Source organism: Cryptomeria japonica, chromosome 6, assembly GCF_030272615.1.
Source record: "Cryptomeria japonica chromosome 6, Sugi_1.0, whole genome shotgun sequence".
Lineage (NCBI taxonomy): Eukaryota > Viridiplantae > Streptophyta > Pinopsida > Cupressales > Cupressaceae > Cryptomeria > Cryptomeria japonica.
The window spans coordinates 670341610-670368069 of NC_081410.1; the positions used below are offsets into that span (position 1 = coordinate 670341610).

A 26460-nucleotide genomic window follows, 5' to 3' on the forward strand; every position below is an offset into this window, starting at 1 on the left:
GGAAGGGAGGACTACAATGCTCCCTTTTGATGAGTAGTTGGAAGTGACCCTTTTAGCCTATTTAATTCCTGTAGGCTAATGTTGGTAAGGTAATAATTTAATGAAATAAATAAAGCTGTCTTATAAAGCTATGTTTTTGGATAACTTTATTTTAATTAATGAAAAGGGTGGCTTAAGTGATTTAAAAGACAAATATTATAAAGTCACTTTATAAAGTGCTTTAATGAATTGTTTTATGGTTGGAATTCAAAAGTACATTTAGGAAAGTCTAAGCGGGAATACAAAACGAGACTTGGAAGCTCATTTGCATATGCAAGATTTTCTTTTCTATTATGAAGATTTGAAGCTTTTGGTGAGAGAAAACCCTAGGATGAAAACTCTAAAGGAATTGGTTTCAGTGGTGAAATCTCTACCCTAGCTCATTACAGGTGGAATCACAAAGATTTCACATAGGTGCTAAACGAATGAAGCTGGATAATTTTCTAGAGGTTTACAAGAAAATGAAAAATTATTGTTCCCTCCTGTTTGAGATAAAAGCTCATCATTTTGATTGTGTATTCAAAGTCACCTCAGGTGTATGCAAATTAAATGACTTGGGACACCATGGTTTGAGTCTTTATTGCTGGCATTAATATTGACATTGCTGGGCATTTATTTCCTCTCTATTGTTGTCACTACATTTACCTTGCTGGGCGTGGAAACCACAAAGTGTTGGGTGCAATATTTAATTGTTGTGGGGTGTGAGTTTGGAGATGTTTGGCATCCAAAGTTGTAATACTAGATGTGGAGTTTTGAAGAAGTTTTAGGTGACCACAAAGCCCATTTGCAGATCGCTATTATGTTGGGTAGTGGTGTGTGGGTCGCGTTGATGTGTTTTTTATGCACCTCAAACACAGAATAAAATACCAAGCTATTCTATCCTCTCTTGAACAAAGAAACTTTATATGCTAAGACAATGTGATCAAATAATGAAACTCCAAGGTTTACAATGCGAACTATGTGACTTAAATGCTTGGGATAGACTCAGTGATTGTGATGTGATTTTGCTGGAATCACAAGGGGACTTATGTTTTATTTGAACTATGTTGGAACTTAAGATCTAACTACTTGCTTGGAAATATCGGGCAAAAGGAAAGGGGTTAAGAAGTCTAATACTAATCCTAAGAGAAATGATGACAATGGATGATACTTAGATAGACATTCCCTCAAACCAAGTTTTTTTTCACTTTTAGGAACAACTACACAAACTTGATGCAATGTTCTTAGGAAATGGAAGATTTTCACACTACGAATACATCATCCAAATACCCAATACTGACGCAACTTAAACAAGTATCCACAATCGAACTTAGCACAATGATGAGGTTCAGGCTAACTTTACATCGTGACTTACAATCAGCAAACCACATATAGTATGAACCAAGGAATTCATCACAATATCTTCATAATCGTCCACCATGAACAATGAACTCTAATTAAACTATGAGAAGTAGAGACCATGCAACATGTTGAAATAGAACACCAAAATCCACCACAATTTCAATGAAGAAAGTATGTTTATTACAACAAGCTTTGGCAACAATCTCCTTTGCTCCTACTCCACTTCTACCTTTTATTCGCTAACCATTCACTCCACTATTAACCTTTACAAATGAGAGCATTGAGCCTTATATGGAGGTCTCTGTACATTTTGAAGGCTCGTATTGGTTCTCAAATCACTGGCCAAGATGCAACAATAGAAACCCTAATTAGGGTTTATTACAACAAACTTTGCTCTTGCCAATGAAATAATTACAATGAATTGGACACATGCCCATCTTTGAATTCTAACAAATAAGAATTGAGGTTAGGTATGTGAAACAATATTTGATGAAGCACCATGTGTCCATTTTCTCTATCCTTGAATGAGTCAGGTTCAATGAACTTGGACATCCTAATGTGGCTAAATGATGATTGGATGCCACCTCAGCTACACCATGTAAATCATCACAAAGTTTTTGTGATTGAGCAATATCTCTTGATACTCAACATTTCCAGTTGCTCAACATGATATAGATGGGACATATTCCCAAATTGCATGATCTAAGTGATCAAGCTTCTAACTTTGATTAACTCTTCTGAAACTATCTTCATTCCTTGATCACACTTCACTCTTCATCCTCTTGTACTTGGGAATTTTGTCTTTGTATATCACCTCCTATGTATGGTGCTTGATCTCAACTTTCATGATGTCGATGTCTAATGTAGAACCCCTTGTTCACGATGTACTTTGACTTTGATCCTCCTTGTAACACTAACTTGAATTCCTAGCCTCGATGTGGTGAGCATCTCCATGTTGTACAACCTGGATTAGCTTCCTTGTACTGGCAAGTATTCTTGGATTTTCGAAGGAAATTCAAGATTGTTATAAAATATCCTTTATCATTGTACAATCCTAGATATATGAAGCTCATCTTTGTATTGTACTTATAGGCTTGCATTGTTGTATCTCCCTTGTAATGATTGCATATGCGAGTGTGGTATACCATTGGTGATAAATTCCCTTTCACTCACCATAATTGCTTGTAATGCACAACCTTTCCTTGACTTGAAGGTCGACTTCTTTTCTTGCTCCGAAATTCTGGTGTTCATCCTATGTAAACCTCCTTGGTCATCGATCTTAATCACTCTCCTTGGCTAGGGCAAAATTGCAAGGATGTAGTGGAATAGCACTCATAATTCGGTGGATTCTCTCGTTTCCAAATTGGGTGCATTTGATTTTGTCCCTCATCTTTAATGTAGATTTTCCTTGATGGTGTTTGATCTTGCATGGTTAAATCATTCACTTGTACATGTAAATGTTATCCTTGTATTGCCTTCTCAAATTTATACCTTTGAAATTATTATGATGTTTTCCTTTTGATTTCATTATTGAAGTGTAGCCAGCTTGGAATGTAGAACTTGCCCTTACATTGCTGAATCCTTCATTGCTGAATGTGGTTCCCCATGCAGTAAAGTCTTCATCTTCCTTGAATCATGGATCTTGACCTTGATATGATTGATCTCCTTGAATTTGTAATGCAATTCTTAAGAAGTCAACTCCATGCTGCATCTTTGTTTCTTGATCATCTTCATGCTTTGATTTTAATCATACCTGCAAAACAAACAAATATTGAATCAAACACACATAAAATGAATGACAACCTTGTTGCCTATCTGGTTGAGGAATAGGAAAAATTGTCAGGTAGAATGAGCTCGTTCATTAATGATTTGATGTATTTTGGTGATAAGATTCTGAATCTAAAATTGGAGGGTGGTTGTGGGTAAGTTTTGTTGTGGTCTAAATTTTCCCAAGAATTCCTACTGGGAGGCCACGAAGGTTGTGAGTGACATTCTAATTTATGATACTACAATATTAAAGGAACTTTGCTTGAGGTCCACTTTTGAGCAAACTATTCCCCTCTATTTCCTTTGATTGTAAACATTTACATGAGGATGTTTGAGGGAAAAATGCTGAATGTTTTTTCTTTAATAGTATATCCATATTGACATGTTTAGAATTTACCTAGCCTGAAGTTAGGATGTTCTTTTGTACTCTTTTCTTGTAGTCTTTTCTCTTTTAGTGTTGGAGACTTTTACAGGCTTCTTTAGATTATTGTTATTGGTTAGTGTTGATGTGTTTTTTAGGCACATGCGAACACAAAATAAAATACCTTAAGTATCTTATCCTCTCTTGAACAAAATCTCTCCGATGCTGAAGATTAGCTTAAGGATCATTCGAGACGACTCCAAGGTTCATGAATGTAAGGTCACTACGTGTGGATAAGCTCTATTGGTTGATGTGATTATGCTGGAATCACAAGGGGACTTACATTCCAATGCCTGAATGCTTGATTTGCTGGAACTCGATCATCTGTTGTTGCTATATGGTGATGCTCTTTGTCCTAAACTAGCTTGATTTTGAAAAAATGGCAAAAGGTAAAGGGTTGAAAAGGTCTATTCTAAGGACTAGAATGTAAAAACATACATGAATGACTATATGGAACCCTACCGAGTGAGGTCTCACCATCAACTTGAACAATTTGACACAATCTTAGTGCAATCTTCTAAGAACATTTCAAAGATGTTCGAATCAATACCATCAAACATTGATCACCATTCAAGTTAATGCATAAGCAATGGATGAATAACGATTCAAAGTTAACCTCATATCATTCTAGTTGACCACACAAGGCACACTTACAATCAGTAAGATGCTAGTGGTATGGACTGGGCGGATTCCACATAAATATATTCAACATATTCCTCCACTCAACCTAATAAATATGAAAGTAAATTGAGAAGCAAAGACCATGTGAGTTGTTGAAGTAACAAAGCAAATTCACCATAACTTCAATGAAATCAATTGCTCTTTACAACCACGTTTCACAACAATCTTTGCCTTCTCCTACTCTAATTTCTATTTTAATTGCTATTCTATTCTCTCCTATTATTAAGTATTAGTTATTAATTTTTACAAATGAAGAGTTTGAGCTTTATATAGAGATCCCATTTACATTGAACGACCAGGATTGAATCTCCATCAATGGCCAAGATTTTACAATGAAACCCTAATTAGGGTTAGTTACAACAAACTCTCCTTAGTCATTGAGAAAATTATCTTCAGTGATTGTGGACCAATAGATATCAAGGGTAGGTACATCGGAGTTTGTGCATCCATGTATGAACTAGGTGCATTGCATCTAGACATGTTGATGTGGACTTCATTGACTGGAGGAATGGTGACTGGGATGCCATCTGGGATGCCACTTTTATCTTGCACTTCATAGATTTGATTGGATTCATCGTCATGAAGGGATGGGAATTATTGATGTAGCCGATTCCTTCTTCTATCCTTGCTTGCTTGCCTTGGAGTGATTGTATGACTTCTCCTTAAGATCCCCACTCCAATCTTCTTCCAACCTGATCCTTTGATCTCTTTCCTTACCTCTTGCATAACAAACAATTGAGCATCAAACATGTAAGATGTATAGCTTATATAATCTCTTAATTTGACATAATCTCTGCTTCTAATTTTATGCGATTTTCTCCAAATCTGATCAAAGAGAATTTGATAAAATTCAACAAATTCGTTATGTGGAAGATAAGTTGAGTGCCCTAGGACAAATTTGGGCTGTCTTAAGGTGAAGTCGCTGGTTGATAAGCTTGCTGGCTGGGCAAATTCGCTTCTCTTTGGTGCTCAAATGTTGAATCTCGCCTGCTCCAAAAGATTAGACCTGCATCTCCACCGATGAAATTTGATCTTATGCTGATGGAATTTGCTGATGTTCTGCTGAAGCTCGCTGTTCAATTGGAGTAATTTGCTGGCCTGCTGACAAAATTTGCTTTTAGAGAGGAATTATGTTTTGAATTAATGCTAAAATGATCCTTTTGACTTCTCTTATATATGCGATTTAGGGTAAAGGTGCGTCTTTTGGGGTATAAGAACGACTTACTTTGACAAAATAATAAATTGTCTTCCTCCTGCTGGCCGACTCAACACAAACTTTCTTGATCTTGTCTTTTGATAAATTCCCTCTAGGCCTTTTGAAAGGACATGACTTTGAGGTTCACTCTATGTCCTTTGGGAGGACATGATCTATAATGAAAATTCGCTCTTCGTCCTTAGGAAGGAAAGGTGCTATAATGAAAATTCTCTCTTTGTCCTTAGGAAGGACAGGACCTATAATGAAAATTCGCTCTGTCCTTAGGAAGGACATGACCTATAATGAAAATTCGCTCTTCGTCCTTAGGAAGGATAGGACCTATAATGAAAATTCGCTCTTCGTTCTTAGGAAGGAAATGACCTATAATGAAAATTCGCTCTTCGTCCTTGATAAGAATTTCGCTCCAAGACCTTGGTAAGGACAAGATGGAATTCACTTTTTGACCTTGGCATGGACAAGACTCAAAATGTAATTTGCTCCTTGTCCTTTGCAAGGGTAGGAACTAAAAATAGAATTCGCTCACTGTCCTTTGGAAGGACAAGGTCCAAGTAAAATTCATTTTAAGACTCCTCCAAGGTACACATATCCAAGTTCCTTCTAGACCCTTAGTAAGGACAAGGCATGAAGTTTGCCTTAGGACCTTCGAAAGGACATCAATTCAACATCCGCCTTAGGACTTATCCAAGGAATTTTGCTCAATGTCCTTAGGAAGGACAGGAAGGACAAGGCATGAAATTCGCTCCAGGACCCTTGGAAGGACATGGTCAAGTTCTCTCTAGGTCCTTTGGAAGGACAAGGCTCTTGATAAGGAATTTCGCTCTCTTACCTTGGCAAGGACGGGGTCTAAATGACAATTTCGCTCCATGTCTTTTGGAAGGACAGGGTCTTGATAAAATTTCTCGCTCTATGCCCTTTCCAGGGACATGAATTGAAGCAAAATTTGCTTTAAGACTTCTAAGGTACATATTTTCAAATTTGCTCTAAGGTCTCTGTGAGGTACATACTTGGCAAAAATTCGCTCTAAGGTCTCTAAGAGGTACATACTTGGCAAAAATTCGCTCAAGGACCTTGGCAAGGACAAGAAACAAGTTCGATCTGGATCCTCTCCAAGGACATCAATTCAAAATTCGCTTTGGATCCTTGACAAGGACATTCGCCCTAGGACCTTAGCAAGGTACATGACAATTTTGCTTTGGATCCTTCGGAAGGTACGGGAGTCTATGTCCTTAGCAAGGTATGGGGTTAGGGTACTTAGGCAAATTTCGCTCTACTGAGGTAGCAAGGTACGCATCCTGAGGAAAGACTCTTGACTTAATCCTTTCACCTGACTTTGCTCAATTTGTTCAATCCTCAAATTTTTCACCCATAAATCATTCTTGCAACATACTTGATGACTTCCCTCAATCCACTCAAGAGACCAACCTGACATGATGACCGTCTAGATACTTGAGAAACTCTATCCTTTCAATGCAAAGACTAATAGCAAATACTCTAACACAACCAAGAAAGGAAAAAGTGGTGGGTCCCCATTTGCAATGGGTGATGTGTGAATACCTCACAACATCTAGCGCCACCTCGAATAAATGTTCCTAAACATTTCAAAGATAGAGTCAGTCCACACTTAGAACCTCTGGAAAATTCGACCCAACTTATCAAGTGATTAGAAAGTTTACTCTAATTGAAAGAAGAATACCGAATTGAATCAAGGCACCTCATCTTTGATTACCCATGTGTGTGCAAGTGTATTCATTCCCCTCAACAAGAACATTATGACTTCCAAGTTCCATTGTGATTTAGCTACGTAGTTTGTCTAAACTTCATAAGCATCCTGGATTGAGCCTCGCTGCTAGTCGAATGTCTATAGCCTCGGTGAGGTTATCCCTGTAATCTCACGAATATTGCTCCATTGCTAGCTGGGCGTCCATAGCCCCGATGGAGTTACTCGTATGTTCCCATAGCCAATTTTGATATTTCATTTTCTTTCATTTTCCTTTTATCTTGATTTTTTTTAATTTTAATTTTTATTCATTTTTCTCTTTTCATATTGCTTTTTTTTTTTCTTCTCATCCGTCAATTCCTTTGGCTTGTAAGCAATGAAGCTTACTTGGGTTTGACGATTACAGTGGTGCTAAAGCTAGACTTTGGATTTTTCACTAATCACAGCTTCGCCTGAAAATCATAATGACTCGCAGTTTATTAGTGTGTAAAGATATAGTAATCAGAAGATGTTGGTATCAAGACACAGGAAATGATTCCCTTCCAAGTAAAGTACAAGTCCTAACCAAATGATGAAGTTGGAGAGGAATAACCTTGGATTCAAAGCACTTCATGAATAGACATCTAAGAAATGAACCAAAAATAAAATCCAAAATTTTATTAGAACGTGAGTATACAATGCAAACGCCTTTCTCACAAATGAAGGTTCTCACTTAGGACACCTAAACTAAGCAAACCGACCGGCTCGAAAGCAAGACAAACCCAAAGCAGACTAAGCTAAAGCACACCACACTAAGGCAAACCAGAAGCAAACAAAGTAAAGAAAGCAAATAATTAACTACTTGATCCACTCAAGATCATGAGTCAAATGACTCAAGGCAAATTAAGGATAAGGCTCAACAAAAGCAAACTAACTAAAACACACAAAAAGAAACCTACTCTAAAGTTGTATACAAGACTCCTAGACTTAACATGACTCAAATAAGTGATATATGTACATGACTTTACATGATTTCTCAAGGTATGCAACAGGAGTGTGGCAAAGGTGATGGTACACAAACGAGAAAATTCATCTTTGCATCTCTCATATTTAGGCAATTCCTCGCACAAGATAATCAATTGAGGCAACTCATTAGGACCATGATGAATCCAAATGCAAGTTGTTTTCCCAAAACCCCCGTAATCAAAATCATAATAACTTTCAAAGCTAGGATTAAGGAAAGAGACAACCTGGCGTATTTTGGGTTGAATGGAAGTGTTTGCTCGCCGTTCAGTGTGTTGTTGGAAGCAAGAACATCAACAACTTGAGGAGGTCGCCATTGGTGATGTACCATTCCACGAGCATTCACAACATGTGGATCTTTACTTGCAAGCTCTTCTTTGAATAAGCTTAGCGCCCCTTCGAATAGCTCAACTTTCTTTACTTTCGTCATGACATCTTGCTCCTCTCTATGCATGAACCATGCATCCTCATGAAACTTTGTAAGCATATCTTCGAAAATTAAAGACGCCTTGATAGATTGAGCTTCAAACATCTCCTCTTGTTGATCAAGTACAATCTTTGGTGGTATTTCATCGTCAAGCATTGTCTCAGGAGGTCGGAGTTGACGATGAATCACATCACTCGCACTAACTTGTTTGTCTTGAAAGTTTTTTGGCAGTGATTCCCTTTTTATTTCTTCCATGAGATCTTTCAGTGCGCCCTCAAATAGTATGATAGTGATGTCGTCTTTGAGCGCCGCCTCAAATTGTTCTTCATACTTCGGCTCATTCATGATGATTTGTATTTCTTCATTCAACATCTCTATATGATTGTCTTCTTCAAGGGTGCTATTTGAATTTTCTTGCAATTCGTTCTCAAGGATCTCCTTTTGTAGCATGAACGAAAATTCTTCAAGTAATTCCTCTTCTTTCTTGATTGCTTGCTCAACACTTTGATCTCCCCTTATCACTACTTGAGCATTCTCAACTGTTTCTTCAACTTTCGTTCCATGATATTCTTCTTTAGGTGCAAGGTAGGGTGAGCTATCCATTGCAATACATTGGTCATTAGGTGAACTTGTGGCATCAACGTGCAACTGCGTCTTTTCACTGTCTGGTGATGTAGCAATGTCTTGTTCATATGTTCTTCTAATTCACTCCAAGATCTGTTTGCGATACATTCTTCTTCGGATAAGGCTAGCATTCCAAACTAATATCTGACTTGGTTGATAGCCATTTCACACAATGAGCAAGTAAATTCGGAGTGAAGTGCATTGTGAATCCTACACCATAATGGTAGCAATATGCCTTCTAAACGCTTTTCACCATTCAAGACAAGCCGACTTTCAATCATCCACAAGAGGCTCGAAAGAAGATCTTTTCTTTCAGGTACACTAAAATTGCTTTTTTCCGCTTCTGGTTTAGGAACGTCCCAAAAGTAGATCTTTCCTTGTACTGCTGATTCCATCCTTGGTAGGTATGTTAAGCAATGCATTTCATCATGTTCATTTGTCTCGTGGATTCTACACTGCCTTGGCCTTGCAAACTCGGACAAACGGTGTGGGTATAGTTGTATATTCAATTTCCACCAAAGTTGAGTAATATCAACTTGTTGCTCATCGTGAAACTGTTGTTGCTTCATTGAGAGATCTTTCTTTTTTTGATTTTCTGGTTTTTCACTTTTTTTGATTTTTGGAATAAATCTCAAATTCAACTTGAAAGTTCAACTGGTTCCAGCTGCGTGAACTGCTTCTTTTCTTTGCAAATCTACCAAAGGGTGACTTCCAACATCAACTGCTTTACTCATGTATCCATAATCATGCCTTCCTTGTACTTCAATTCTATCGGGCGTTGAGGGTGACTCTCCATTGATCTTCCTTGGATTCACTTATTCAAGAGTTTGCATGCGCTGTCTTGCCCTCCTAATTTTGTTGAGCACGAGAGGAGGGTGAAAAAGTCTTTAAAATTACTTCCCCAACCATAAATTAATAGAATCTGGATATCAGTTGTTCAGGCCTTTATCGCGATCATGCCCTCCTTCTAGTGCCAATTCTGTTGATTTTTAAGGCACATGCAAACACAAAATAAAATACCTTAAGTATCTTATCCCCTCTTGAACAAAATCTTTTGGATGCTGAAGATTAGCTTAAGGATCATTCGAGACGACTCCAAGGTTCATGAATGTAGGGTAACTACATGTGGATATGCTCTGTTGGTTGATGTGATTATGCTGGAATCACAAGGGGACTTACATTCGAATGCCTGAATGCTTGATTTGTTGGAACTCGATCATCTGATGTTGCTATATGGTGATGCTCTTTGTCCTAAACTAGCTTGATTTTGAAAAAATGGCATAAGGCAAAGGGTTGAGAAGGTCTATTCTAAGGCCTAGAATGTAAGAACATAGATGAATGACTATATGGAACCCTACCGAGCGAGGTCTCACCATCAACTTGAACAATTTGACACAAGCTCAATGCAATCTTCTAAGGACATTTCAAAGATATTCGAATCGATGCCATCAAACATTGATCACCATTCAAGTTAATGCATAAGCAATGGATGAATAACGATTCAAAGTTAAACTCATATCATTCCAGTTGACCACACAAGGCACACTTACAATCAGTAAGATGCTAGTGGTATGGACTGGGCGGATTCCACATAAATATATTCAACATATTCCTCCACTCAACCTAATAAATATGAAAGTAAATTGAGAAGCAAAGACCATGCGAGTTGTTGAAGTAACAAAACAAATTCACCATAACTTCAATGAAATCAATTATTCTTTACAACCATGTTTGGCAACAATCTTTGCCTTCTCCTACTTTAATTTCTATTCTAATTGCTATTCTATTCTCTCCTATTACTAAGTATTAGTTATTAATTCTTACAAATGAAGAGTTTGAGGTTTATATAGAGAGCCCATTTACATTGAATGACCAGGATTGAATCTCCATCAATGGTCAAGATTTTACAATGAAACCCTAATTAGGGTTTGTTACAACAAACTCTTCTTAGTCAATGAGAATATTATATTCAGTGATTGTGGACCAATAGATATCGATGGTAGGTACATCGAAGTTTGTGCATCCATGTATGAACTAGGTGCATTGCATCTAGACATTCTGATGTGGACTTCATTGACTGGAGGAATGGTGACTGGGACGCTATCTGGGATGCCACTTTTATTTTGCATTTCATAGACTTGATTGGGGTCATTATCATGAAGGGATATCAAGAGATATCTCTTGATACTCAACATTGTCTAGCTCGCTCAAAGTAGTGGTGATGGGAATTATTGATGTAGCTGAGTCCTTCTTCTATCTTTGCTTGCTTGCCTTGGAGTGATTGTATGACTTCTCCTTAAGATCCCCACTCCAATCTTCTTCCAACCTGATCCTTTGATCTCTTTCCTTACCTCCTGCAAAACAAACAATTGAGCATCAAACATATAAGATATATAGCTTATATAATCTTTTAATTTGACATAATCTCTGATTCTTATTTTACGCGATTTTCTCCAAATTTGATCAAAGAGAATTGATAAAAATCAACAAATTCTTTGCGTGGAAGATAAGTTGAGTGCCCTAGGACAAATTTGGGCTGTCTTAAGGTGAAGTTGCTGGTTGATAAGTTTGCTGGCTGGGCAAATTCGCTTCTCTTTGGTGCTCAAATGATGAATTTCGCCTGGTCCAAAAGATTAGACCTGCATCTCCAAAGATGAAATTCGATCTTATGTTGACGGAATTTGCTGATGTTCTGCTGAAGTTCGCTGTTCAATTGGAGTAATTTGCTGGCCTGCTGACAAAATTCGCTTTTAGAGAGGAATTATGTTTTGAATTGATGCTAAAATGATCCTTTTGACTTCTCTTATATATGCGATTTAGGGTAAAGGTGTGTCTTTTGGGGTATAAGGCCGACTTATTTTGACAAAATAATAAATTGTCTTCCTCATGCTGGCCGACTCAACACAAACTTTCTTCATGTTGTCTTTTGATAAATTCGCTCTAGGCCTTTTTAAAGGACATGACTTTGAGGTTTGCTGTCCTTTGGTAGGACAGGACCTATATTGAAAATTCGCTCTTCGTCCTTAGGAAGGACATGACCTATAATGAAAATTCGCACTTCGTCCTTAGGAAGGACATGACCTATAATGAAAATTCGCTCTTTGTCCTTAGGAAGGGCAGGACCTATAATGAAAATTTGCACTTCGTCCTTAGGAAGGACAAGCCCTATAATGAAAATTCGCTCTTCGTCTTTAGGAAGGACAGGACCTATAATGAAAATTTGCTCTTTGTCCTTAGGAAGGACAGGACCTATAATGAAAATTCGCTCTTCTTCCTTAATAAGAATTTCGCTCCAAGACCCTGGCAAGGACAAGATGGAATTCGCTTTCTGACCTTGGCACGAACAAGATTCAAAATGTAATTTGGACCTAAAAATAGAATTCGCTCACTGTCCTTTGGAAAGACAAGGTCCAAGTAAAATTTATTTTAGGACTCCTCCAAGGTACACATATCCAAGTTCGCTCTGGACCCTTAGTAAGGACAAGGCATGAGTTCGCCTTAGGACCTTCGAAAGGACATCAATTCAACATCCGCCTTAGGACTTATCCAAGGAATTTCGCTCAATGTCCTTAGGAAGGACAAGGCATGAAATTCGCTCGAGAACCCTTGCAAGGACGGGGTCTAAATGAGAATTTCGCTCCATGTCTTTTTGGAAGGATAGGGTCTTGATAAAAATTCTCGCTCTATGCCTTTTCCAGGGACATGAATTGAAGAAAATTTCGCTTTAAGACTTCTAAGGTACATATTTTCAAATTCGCTCTTAGGTCTCTGTGAGGTACATACTTGGCAAAAATTTGCTCAAGGACCTTGGCAAGGACAAGAAACAAGTTCGCTTTGGATCCTCTCCAAGGACATCAATTCAAAATTCGCTTCGGATCCCTGACGAGGACATTCACCCTATAGGACCTTAGCAAGGTACATGACAATTTCGCTTTGGATCCTTCGGAAGGTAAGGGAGTCTATGTCCTTAGCAAGGTACGGGGTCAAGGTACTTAGGCAAATTTCGCTCTAGTGAGGGAGCAAGGTACGCATCCTTAGGAAAGACTCTTGACTTAATCCTTTCACCTTGTTGGTGTTGGAAATAAGCCACACTCGGACCGATGATGGACTGGTCCAAGAGGGGCCAGTAGCTCTGTGGTAGAGCACTCCAGCAGCGTATGGAAGGTCCTAGGTTCGAGTCCTAGCTGGTCCATGTCTCAACATGGTATCAGAGCCAAGTCCAGGCTAGGAGCCCCAGGCACACGAGAGGTGTGGCTTAAGGGGGGGTGTTGGTGTTGGAAATAAGCCACACTCGGACTGACGATGGACTGGTCCAAGAGGGGCCAGTAGCTCTGTGGTAGAGCACTCCAGCAGCGTATGGAAGGTCCTAGGCTTTAGTCCTAGCTGGTCCATGTCTCAACACACCTGACTTTGCTCAATTTGTTCAATCCTCAAGTTTTTCACCAATAAATCATTCTTGCAACATACTTGATGACTTACTTCACTCCACTCAGGAGACCAACCTGACATGATGACTGTCTAGATACTTGAGAAACTCTATCCCTTCAATGCAAAGACTAATAGCAAAGACTCTAACACAACCGAGAAAGAAAAAAGTGGGGGGTCCCCATTTGCAATGTGGCGATGTGTGAATACCTCACAACACAATTCTGTTGATGTGTTTTTTGGGCACATACGAACAGAGAATAAAATACCATAAGTATCTTATCCTCTCTTGAACAAAATCTCTCGGATGCTGCAGATTAGCTTAAGGATCATTCGAGTAGACTCCAAGGTTCATGAATGTAGGATCACTACGTGTGGATAAGCTCCGTTGGTTGATATGATTATGCTGGAATCACAAGGGGACTTACATTTGAATACCTGAATGCTTGATTTGCTGGAACTTGATCATCTGATATTACAATATGGTAATGCTTTTGATCCTAAACTAGTTTGAGTTTTAAAAAAATGGCAAAAGATGAGGGGTTGAGAGAGTCTATTCTAATCCTAAGAATGCAGGAAGATGAGTGAATGATTAGATGGAATCCTACTGAGTGAGGTCTTCTTTAGATTATGTTACTGGTTAGAATGTACCATCCATCCTCGTTGAACTACTTTGGTTGTTATGGATATCAACAACATTCAAAATGATGCCCATGAGAGTGATTTTTGCAGCTCATTTAAACACAACAGAAAAGATTTAAGGAAGTTCACGTTGGTATAAAAGGTCAACACATCACTTCTAGACTTCAAAGCAACTTCCCAATGCATCATAGATGCAATAATTACACTTATGAAGTGATTCGCCCTTTTGAATGGAGTTCAATTTATCTCTTATTTGATGGTTTCCGAATTATTCAAATCTATATAGGGCAAAGGCTAAGCGATACAAAGTTTAAAGAAAGGAATTCTTATACCTTATTTGTGCATAAACTTTGGTTTTCTTTTTCTGTTGTGCCTAAATTTAAAGTGGTGTAATATCTGCCACTCATGAGTCCAATACTACACGTTCAAATATAGGTTCTATCTAAGGGACGAAGTCTTTTCATTGGTTTCTGGGTGAGTTGAGAAAACCTATGAGTGGTACATGGCTGTTATAGGTTCCATAATTTTCCATAATTTTTTTCGCTTATGAATTGTGTGAAGTATGAACTAGTCTTACTCATCCAATAAGAAGGCTTGCTACAAAGAATTTATTTTGAATAGATTGTTTTGAAGTGAAGGCGATTTGGTGAAGTTCTTAAAAATCTTCTTGAATGGAAAAAGAAAGCCCACCTGTAAAACCGAAGTCCTTGTATTTCTGTACAATTGAACAATCGTAGGAAAATTTGATTCAAAAAGCAACTATTTTGTGCGAGTTTGTAGGTTTAAAAATTGAGAAGTTTGTCCCAAAAGTATATGTTGGGAAACAGAGCAGATTCCTTCCCTTCTGGTTAGAGTATGTCTGTGATGCATTTTTGTGCCCAGTGTGCTTTAAGATTTATCAGGTCTTCTTTGATGGCATGAAACTGGGTTAAATGAATTTTATATAAAGTATGATGTCATGAAATCATGAGAACATAGCTATATCATTGACCATCCGAAACTTGGTTTCTATTTCAAAAAAACAAAGGATATTTAACTATTTAGAAGAAGCGGCTGATTGAGGCTAGCAATATACAGTTAGGCAATTTCAAAGAAATGATGGGAGTTCAATGTGTGCTTGTGGGATCTGCCGTTATATTAAAGAAAATATTGATTACTTTGGCAAGCCTAAACAATAAGGCTTTATAACACTAACTGTAGTATGATCTACATTCCCTGTTCTGCAACATAATTTTAATTTAATCTCAATTCAATCTCTGTCGTCGTAAAAAATTATTCATCTTTTTTTTTCCCTCTAATAACCATGAAATTTTGCTCGATAAATTTTCCTATTGGATATTGGCAAGCTCAAATGATTGTCAAATTAATGTTGATGTTTTCGACTTGCAGAGAAAAGAAAAAGAGAGCGGAAAGAGAAACGAGCCAAAAAACTAGCGAGGCTGTTGCAAAAATAGAGAGCATGTTCTTGTAATATCTGTTCTAATGAACCTCATTGTTCTTAGCTATTTGGTTTTGTCTCTATGGAGTATTTCATCTGCCTTGACCACCTTCAATCAAAGATTCCGACCTTTTTTGTTGAGATATGATGGATTCTACATCTCCGCATATATATACTATTCAGGGTCCTCTAGGTTACTATCTCTCCAAGTAACCTAGTAAAATCTAGCTTCATTAATAGATAAATCTTATGCTTCATAGAATTTAGTTTACTTTAAGCTATTTCTAGGATATAACATGTTCTCTAGCATGGTTTAATCTCCTGCACTTGAAAATGGAATAAGTCTCCACCTAATTAAAATTTTAAATCAGTGTTAATTGCCAAGTTACACCGATTTATGTTTTACATTTTATAATTATATTTAACAAATGTTTGAAAATTCTTTTTAGTATTCCATCCTTGCATTTAACTAAAGTTGCACATTTTTAGCAAATCAACTGCTCGTACAATTTTTTATATGTTGAGTGAAATTGTGAGATGATTATCTTGGACATCTAGATATTTCTTCATAACAGCAGGAAATAAAAGTATAAGACCTCAATCTTAAGATGATAGTTAATATTGTAAATTTTAGAAAAAAAAAAGTTAGTTTGTTTTTAATGGAGATATTTCATCAATTTGGATTAAGCAATTAATCAATTATGTGAAACGTTCAATAACAAAGAGGTTTAAAACATAATTTACTTGATAGTATTTATATTTTAAGGCTTGTTGAGTGGTCATCTCAATTGTCAATGCTCAAAATATCTCATACATAAAACAATTTACCAAGAGCAGAATTTATTTTTTATTTTTAATCTTTTAGAAATTTGTATAGCTATTTTTCCTCCAAACATAAAGTATGGTGAATTGACCTCTATAATATTGAGTGCATGCTTTACTTGTCATACAAATACAAAAGATGAAATTTTACTTAAGACGTGCAATAGATTTGTTATTTTTTAATCACAATTATATTGAATTGAGTCATGCAGGCCACTTTTCTCATCTGATCGGTTGAATTTACTAAGATATAATTTGAAAATATTTTAAAAACTCTTAAAACAATGAATTCTAATAAAGATTAAAATAAAATAAATTATACAATCGTACAATAGTCTACAAAAGATTGCAAGTCATTTTTCTCATCCAATTGGTCAAGCAAACTAAGATGTAACTTGGAAACACTCTCAAAACAATGCATTCTAACCAAGAACAAAATAAAAAAGTTGTAGAAAATTCTACAAAAGATTGCAAATGGTTTCAAGGTGATTCAAACACCATAGGGTCAAACATGACTAAAACATGTTCTTGAGAAAACAGGGTACATTCTTTTATGTTACAATCCCCAATTGTGGTAAGGGGGCAACTGTGCACTTCATGATACTTATGGAACTATGATGCTAGGTATGTTTGTAGATAGTTGCGCACATCTCATGATGGTTACAAAAGTGTCATGCTAGGTATGTTTGTAGATTGCAATTGTGTAAGTGCAATGACTTATGAATCACCATGCCTTATTTAGTGATTTTGTCAAGGAGAAGCAAACATATAGGTAATAATTGCAAATGTTGTCTATTCCAATTTTAGCCATTTGGGCTTCTTGTTTGAGTTTAGTGCAATAGATAAATGTGTTGAGTGTTAGGATGCCATTGTAATAACGATTGATGTGCTTGAAGAATTAAGGAGAGCTTGTAATTTGCAACAAAGATAGGTAACAAGGGCAAGGTTTTATTCCTTTGGAGTTTTTTACGCATTAGACTCCTAAGCTAATTTTTTGTGTCCTCAAATTTTGTGTTGATTTGGTTTATGCATAACAATGACCTAGGTCTATTGTAGCACTTAAATAACTCATTTGTAAGATAAATATTTGCTAATTTTAAAACAATAATAGAGAACAAGAAGGGAATCAACACGATGTTATGGAATATCTTATACTAGTTATAGTGCAATAGTTTGACAAAAAAATATTCTTTTTAACTTTATTAGATTGTTACAATTGAAAATCCTTTAAATACACGGATATAAGCATGCCTAGAAGATCTTTCATATTATATTCAATAATATAGTCAAGTGCTCTTTTAACATTATTCATTTCGTTAGATTCTTAAGCAAGCATATTTTGAAAGAAAAGAACATTGAATAACATTCTCATGATGTTTGTCAATGACAAAAAATGTATGACTATTATACTAGGTTCCTCGTGAGATAGAAGTTCATCTTGATTAAGAACTCCAATAGAAGGAGATGTTTTTTGTCACATCCCTCATTGTAGGAGGGTGGGAAAATGGATTATAAGGATAATTCAATTAAAAGGGGTTGACGAGGGATTGAGTGAATTAATGATGCATGGGTTGCATGGTCCAAGCGCTTGCAACTCCTTTTGCTATGTTATTGTTAGAACTTAATGTTATTAGGGGTCACATCCTTATAACATTTATATATAATGTTCTAATTTAAGGTTATAAAACCTTATATATTATATGATTTATAAGTATATCCCATTTAAAATAATTATAATCTAATAACTATTAGATTATTAATTATTTGTGAATGGGGGTTATTGAAAATGTGTGACTAGTGAAGCCACCCTTCCTCCTATATTTAAGGAGGTTCTCTCTCATTTGAGAGGTGTGTGAATTTGGAGATTTATGGTGAGTTGTATCACTATGCACAAGAGGTATTATTGGGCATGTGGAAGTATTGAAGGAGTGCCCACATGTTCTAGCCTATTTTATGATAGACTACATTTGGAAGTGTTTTATTAAAATGATGATTTATGGGGAATTTTTACCCAAAAGGGTTTTTCCCACATATCTTATGTAATGTGTTAATTTATGGTTGTATGATTCTTAATGCCTTTATTTAATATCTTGTTTATAATGATTAGTATCCTAAGATCCTAATTTCTAACATTTATGAGCCTACTATTGTGGGGATTTAAATGAAAATGATAGAAGAGGTAAAAAAAAAGGTTATGTATGGACATCCCTCATGAAATTTATGAAATGTGTTCTCATGACGTGCCATGATTGTAGGATAAACACAAAATTGATTTGTTGAAAGGCTTAAAAATTCCCAAGCAAAGACAATCAATGGGTGAAAAAGTCAAGAATTCACAACTATTTGATGGCATCCTCCCTACTCATGTCAAAAGGAGAGATTTCAAATTGGTTGTGAGCATCCATAAAAGTATATAGGATAGAGGATTTTCATTAGAGACATGGTGGAAAGAAGGGAGATAGAAAAGGGTGTGAGGGTTGTTGTAACTACCTCAATAGACATGTATGCAAATAAAATGTGGAGGCATGAATGAGGCATGTCTAAGTTGGACAAATTGCCTCAAAAATGTGGTTTTGTGGGATGAGATCATAAATAGGATTTGCATAAAATAAAATTATTGAATAAGCTTTTAGGATTGTCAAATAATTTACCTCAAAGAATTGTGGTCTCATGTATTGCAATGATTGTAAAATTTATTAAAAAAAAAGAATTTTTTAAAAGACGATGGAAACTTTCAAGAAAATTTAATTGTTAGGTGTAAAAGCTAGACTTCCACAACCTTGTGAACATCCTCCTTGCTTGTGCTAAAATAAGAGAATTGAAATAGGTCATGCATGCTATTATGAAAAAAGGGATAGAGGAAAACAACCAATATGTTGGGATGAAAGGGCAAGATAATAGTGCAAGGTGGGTTACACTTAGATTAGGTAGCAACACAAGGAGTTTTGTTGATTGGGTTCACTGAGGAATCAATTCCAATGCTTATGTTAGAAAAATCTTCAATGTCATTATTAGAGTTGAGTACACTCCTCCCATATTATTACTTTCCTAAAATAGTATTTAATATTTAAAATTTATTCCTACAACTTAAAGAGTGTTTGAGAGAGTAAAATTATAAGATCATGATGCTTAGAAAGACATTATTGGGATTAATCCTTTAAGGTTGAATCATTTCATCTTTTGAACATTTGAAATTCCTTGTAAACTAAAGTGGATGACCATGAATATCCTTGCCTTAAGTTGTTATATGGAAAAAAGCCATAAATATATCCCTATACTATGAACTACAAACAAGGTTTACTTAGTATTCAAGCTTGGCTCGTAGTTGCATGATAGTATAAGTGAAAATATATTTTTTTTATTGGCATTAGAACCACAATGTATTGAGCATATTTTTAATGTTGCAATTTGATACTTTTGGTATATTGCTTTAAATTTGAGGGTAAAGGTTTTATATCACTACATAGGTATAATAACCTTGATATTGAATCTATCATGTGAACTAAGGAAATGATACTATAATTGTACTAGATTGTGTACTGAATGGATAGTGAAGGTCATTTTATTTGATGGTGTTGTAAGATAAAGTTAAGAGATAAACCATATTTAATCTCTCACAATATAACATCTCTTGATATCTTATTTGTGACCACTAAGATCATACTTAGTTGTAAGTGGCAAGTGTGAATAATTATATAGTTGACGAGCAAGTTGGACTACTATAATAATATTGGATTTTAACAAAAAATGGTAAATAGAAGGTTAAGATTATTACTATTATTATTGATTGTATATCTTCGTATGGTGATATAAAGAAGGTTGTGTTGCCAACTATGCTTAGTACGACCTTAGCATTGATGACAACTAAAATGAGTTTATGATCACCATTGTATGCCCTTTAAAGATTAGATTATTGGTATGCAGCCTCAATGCTTCTTATGTTCCATTGTTAAAGATGTGATAATTTGATATGATTATTATACTTGATATCCTTAAATCCTATTGCAACCTTTCATACCTAATAGAAAAATTAAAGGTTTTATAAAGAACTAGTTTGACTCATTTATCTTGATAGGTGAATGTAAGGAATATAATTGTAGATTACTGCAGTAATGTAATGAATGATAATTATATGATAATGGTCAATTATAGTTGTGCAACGAAGATAATTTATTGTTGGTAGGTAATCAATTATCTTATGCATTATTGAGAGGATACTATAAGGGTTCTAGCATGTTCATGATAAATTATGAATTATAATTCTAGAAAGATTTAAATTGAGATCTTTGTGTCTATTGTTAGAAGTTATTTAGTAGAAGTTTCCTAAATTGTGAACATAGTTGGATTTTCTTGTTATGGTTAAGCATTAATAATTGATAGGAATCATTAAAAGGAACCCTTTTGGGGCATAAAATAGTAATCCAAGGATTTAGAGTTTTGTTATCAATCAATAAACTTTGTGAGCTATGAATTTGTTTCAAATTAGGTGTTGGTACATAGCTAGTTGTTATATCGTTTGGCCGTGAACTATGGTTTTCCTTCTATTTCACTCCCATTAGTGATGTTACTTGAGGTGGTTAGGAAGCCTTGAGCATGCTAATCTATGAGAGATTATGGCGAGGATAACTACATGAGACTTTGATCTCATTTAGAAGTAGGTACGTAGGTAGTTTGTAATATCTTTGAATAGGGATATTGTATATTTCTATTGATTTAATTCCAACAAACGCCAATGAATGAATCTTAGTTCAAATCATATGTATTGAAATAAGTAATATACTTAACTGAATATGCATAAATAAATCATAAAATCTTGCAAAATGAATAGTTAACACAACAACTCACAACATTTGATTACTCCTCTTATTACAATAAAAATTGCATTGCCCTTAATCCAATTTACTTTTGGTAAAATAAACAATAAAAAAAATATGACGAATCTACAACCAATGGTGTTACGGGAGCCATTTCAAAATTACAAATCCTAGGTGCTAGAAGAGCTTCTTAAAGCTCAAAAAAATAGGCACTTAAGTGTTGAACACACCTCAAGAACGAGATGGGGGTGAATCAATCTTGGACAATTAATTATATGTTTAATCACAACTTCATATTCAATTAATCCTTAGCTTGGTTAACAGTAATGAAAGATTAAAATAGTGAACACTATACACAAGAGAACACCAGATATACTGAGAAAACCCAAAAAGGAAAAAACCATAGCGAGAATTACCTCACAATAAATGAACAAGATTACAAGATTTGTTTTAGGCACACTGCTAAGGAAGCTCACTGCCCTCATAAGGACTTGTAGGTTGAGGTGCACTACCCTAGGTTAAGATACAAGGGAGTTGTAGCCTACGACACATTGCTTTAGGGCAAGATACAAAGAACTTGCTAGGGAGACTTATTATCTCCAAGCAAGGTACATGCATATATGAATCAAGATGAATAAGCCTTCAACAACATTGCTTTCAATAATCGCCTTTGAATGCAATTACTCATACAAGCAACCATTATGCAATTCAACACCAATACTTTCACCACACACTTCTGCAACCTCAACTTCACATCTTCTACAATTCATTATGCCTCACACACACACCCATACTAATTTTATCTTTTTTACATATCATCATCTTCATCACAAAACACCCATCAACTCATCCAGAATAGGGGAGAAGCATGAGTCCTATCAAGTCGACCATCGAACACAATAGCAGTGAAAGTGGTCCAAGTTACAAGATAAAAATGACCTAAAACAACATATTACAATTTTCTAAGTGGTCCAAAACATTACACATGCTGGCGTACATCCCCCAAAGTTAGCAACAAGGTAATGTGTAGATTAGCCATGTAATACATAACTAGTCGGCCCAACAACATATCTTTCAAATGAATTAACTGAATGTGGATCCCCACAAGCCAAAGTAGGACCCAAATGCAACTTAAGACCATCTCCAGTGTTGGCGCTGACCCCCAAGGATGTAGGACAAAAAAGAGAACACAACCAACTTTGATACCAATTGTTAGACTATTGAGAACAAATAAACAAAATCAAAATAAAATTAGAGATTTAGAAAGATGAACAAGACACAAGACACACAACACAAAACACAAATTTATAGTGGTTCATCAATATGGCTACATCCATTCTCAAGTAGGACAATATATTTTTCACCGTTTCAGATACATTACATACAATAGCAATATGCCTTTTATAAGTAGAATGTGAAGAGGTAAGAGTTATGGAGGGAAAATATAATGGCTACTAGATTTCACATCCTACAAAGATGAGTATGATTTGAAATGTTGATGTTAAAAAATGTTGTATAATAAAATTTAGAAATTCATATATTTGAATTTTAATTCTAAAACAAAGATATTATTTTCACTTAATTACTTTTACAATTCTAAATTAATTCAAAATAAGAAATAAATAAATTAAAAATTACAATTAAACCATAAAAATAAATTTAAATAAGAAAAAAATCTAAAATCAAATTATTTATCGACTTCCACATGAAAGATATGATTTTTATATACTAATTACTATATAAAAAAATAAAATAAAATAAATAAAATATGCAATTTTCACCATTTCAGAGTAAAAAGATCTCATTATAAATAAGATTTTCTAGCATTGCATAGGGCATGACTATGATTTAAAAAACTAGCTATTCTTGCATTAAGAAAATTATGTCGATTTCAAGATTGTCAAATATATAATTATTAGAGATTAGGAGGAACTTCTAGAAAGTGGTGAAAATATGCCACAAAGACTACAAATTCAATGCATGCATTCCCACGCAATTTGAACAAAGAAAACAATATCTACCATTCATTCTCTTTCCATTCTTCATGTCATGATTATTTTATGGAAACAACTGCTATATAGTTTGTAATGTAGAATATAATAGTAATGTTTTCTTATTACTTAATTTGTGATTATAATATATTAAAATTTTTGCTTCATATTATTATTCTTCAAACCTCTTATTAATGAGAAGTTAATGTTATTTGTTATATTTTTTCAATAATTGTATTGGGTCAATTTGACAAAATTAGTGACAAAGTTACAACTGTAATTTATACAACTTTGACTTGAAATTAGTTTACAATCTTAATTTAGTAGTATGTTTGTTTGATTTGCATTGATCTTCTTCAAATCTAGTTTAAGATTCTCTTATTTATTGCATCAATAGTGTAGTACATTTTTACATCTAATTTTTACAATTTGATTTTATTAGTCATTAGATGAATAATATTATCAATACTCTTTATTTTTTACAATGCGTGAATGTTGACCACACAATTTACTTACTATAAGCAAGCTTAAATGAAAAATAATAATGGGCTATGCTTATAAGTACAAGATGAGGATGTCTAATTGGTTGGACATCAAGCTTCACATGCTTGTCCCATATATTTCTATCACCGGAACCTCCCAAGTCTTAGAAGGTGTGAACTTGATGTCATCTCTCGATGCAAGAGAAGGGTATCACTCAAAACCCTTTTATCAAATGTAAAAAACAACAACAATTATGAATTGAAATTGCATAAAGTAATGCCAAAATTTGCAAAAGCTAATTTAAACTTGCATTCAAACTTCTTCAATAAATTTGCACAAAATTTCAAACAATCTAATTACACAATGTTTGCAGCCTTACAGGTTGATGAATAGAATATGAAATCTGATATAAAACCTGATCTACAACATTCAAAATTAAAGAAAATGGGCTACAAAAATTCTCCTTCAAAATGGGTTCCTCTTTGAATCCCGCTCCTCCTACTTGCAAGCTTTCATGAAGACTTGCAAATATTCATCAATGGCTTCTTAAAACTATTTGCTACTGCAAACAAGAGGTTTGAAAGCTCTCTTCACAAAATCCAAGCCTAGAACCTAAAAAGTCTCCATATCTTGAGAAAAAATGATAATTTTATATGTTAAGTCAACTCCATTCAATTCTAATAACTCCCATTACTTGTGTAGTACCCCTGCCCTAATCAATTTTTAATCTCGGTTTAATCTTAGTTAGTTTATCATAATATATGATTATAGTCAGATGTTTGATTTAATGCATAGCTGTCGATGTGGTTTTCGCACCAGTTTGTATGCAAGTTAGTAATTCTCCTATTTCGTGTTATGATCTTGAGCTAACGTGTTCATTAAGTTTATATATGCATGCATGTATGACTCTTGGTTGCAGGAGATTTCAGGTACAACACCGCATGAGTGCGAGGTTCGTCTTCACCTGGAATTGCAGGTTTGAGTGTACCTCTTTAATCCTTAGAGTTGGATTAGGTGGTCATAAGACCCTAGTTGACCATAGTCATGCTCAAGTAAGCATCGTCGGTCATCGTCAGTATTCCCTTTTTGTTTGGGTTTGCGAGTCGTCTGTCTGGATGACCTTCTTGGTTTGCGTGTTTGGTGTGAATGGTTAAATTGATTAATTAGTCCTTAGTATTTAATTTGATTAAATATGTGTTTGTGCATTAAAGATTAATGGACTAAATTAAATAGGATTTCTTTATGTGATTTATCGTTAATCTGAATTGCTCGATTTAAATTGGGAGCAAGTTCAATTAAATGGTTAAATTTAAATATTAAATGTATTATGTTTATGCCTACGAAAAGAAAGATTTAATTTTAATTGAAATATAATTAATTTTATCTTCTTGACATTTTGGAAATAGAAAGGTTAAATTGAATTAATTGAGAAAATCAATTTTGAATTGAAAAGCAATTTAATTTGTTGATATAGTTGGAAAATAGTAATTTTTGGGGAATTATTTTAAATAAAAATTTTAATTCAAAAAATGAAATTTTTGATCAACCTTTCCCATATAACCTAGACTTTTGGAAAATATGGGGGATGGAATTTCTTTTGGAAAAAAAATGGTTTTTGGAAAAAATATTTTTGGATGTAATTTGGCGGTTTTGGATGGGGAAGGATTCCTTGAGCTGCAGATTGGGGCTCTTCAGCAGATCTTGCTAGGAATGCGAGATAAGGTAGGATTCAGATCCATCTCTTTGATTTCTAGTTGTATTGTTCTTACTTTTTCAAAACCAAATTTTGGATATCAATTGGAAATGGCTGTTCATGAGGAACTCTTGTTCAAATCTCCATTGGGTGTTCTCAAATTCAAATTCTATTTTAGAAATTAGATGTTGTTGGAAAGAATGGTTGAATTATTGAGTTTAAATGCCCCATTTTGCCCAAGTATGGGTTTTTGTTGAAGAAATTATTTATGGTTTGATATTCTTCAAATTGTTTGGGGATTTGAAACTTTATTCTTGCTAGGAAAATTCTCATTTTAAGTTTATTTGAAGCTGTGTGTTTTTAAAGAAAAAGAAAAAAGAAACAAATGGGGTTTTGGTTTTAAACTAAATCTTTTTAGTCTCTGGGAGACTGGTTTTTTTTTAGACTGTGTTTTACACAATAATCTTTAAAAAAAATAAAAAATAAGAAAAAAAATAAAAATAAAATAAATGATAATTTATTGGGGAAACCCCAAGAGGGAGCTGCGTATCCCATTGGGACAACAGCGCACACCAAGGGGTGCTGCGTGCTTTCCTTTGGGAACAACATCACTCCCATTAGGATGCTGCGTGCTCCCTTGGGAAGCAGCACTTCCCCCTTTGGGGCTGCGTGAGCTCCCATGGGGACCACGTGGGGTCCATGTGGAAACCCCCCCCTCCCTTTTAATTTGTAATTTTTTTATTATTTTTTTTAGTTAAAAAAAAAATTAAATAAAATTAATAAATAAATTTATTAGTTTAAAAGTTTTTTTTATAAAGTGTTTAATTAATTATTAATTAATATTAATATATATTTATCAAGGAAATAATATATATATATATATTAATTAATATTTAATTGGATTATTATGCAATATT

The 26460-nt window shown here is 34.9% G+C and overlaps 1 protein-coding gene across 2 annotated transcripts in view; it reads left to right on the plus strand.

Moving 5' to 3' along the window:
- The window catches only part of LOC131080079 (protein THYLAKOID FORMATION1, chloroplastic), a 59019-nt gene extending 42825 nt beyond the window's left edge, over nt 1-16194 (plus strand). For both annotated transcript variants that reach the window (XM_058018171.2, XM_058018172.2), the window contains one exon: nt 15692-16194. In XM_058018171.2, coding sequence (XP_057874154.2) covers nt 15692-15773 — 82 coding nt within the window. In that variant the 3' untranslated portion in view covers nt 15774-16194. The remainder of the gene's footprint in view (nt 1-15691) is intronic.
- Nucleotides 16195-26460: the final 10266 nt, after the last annotated feature.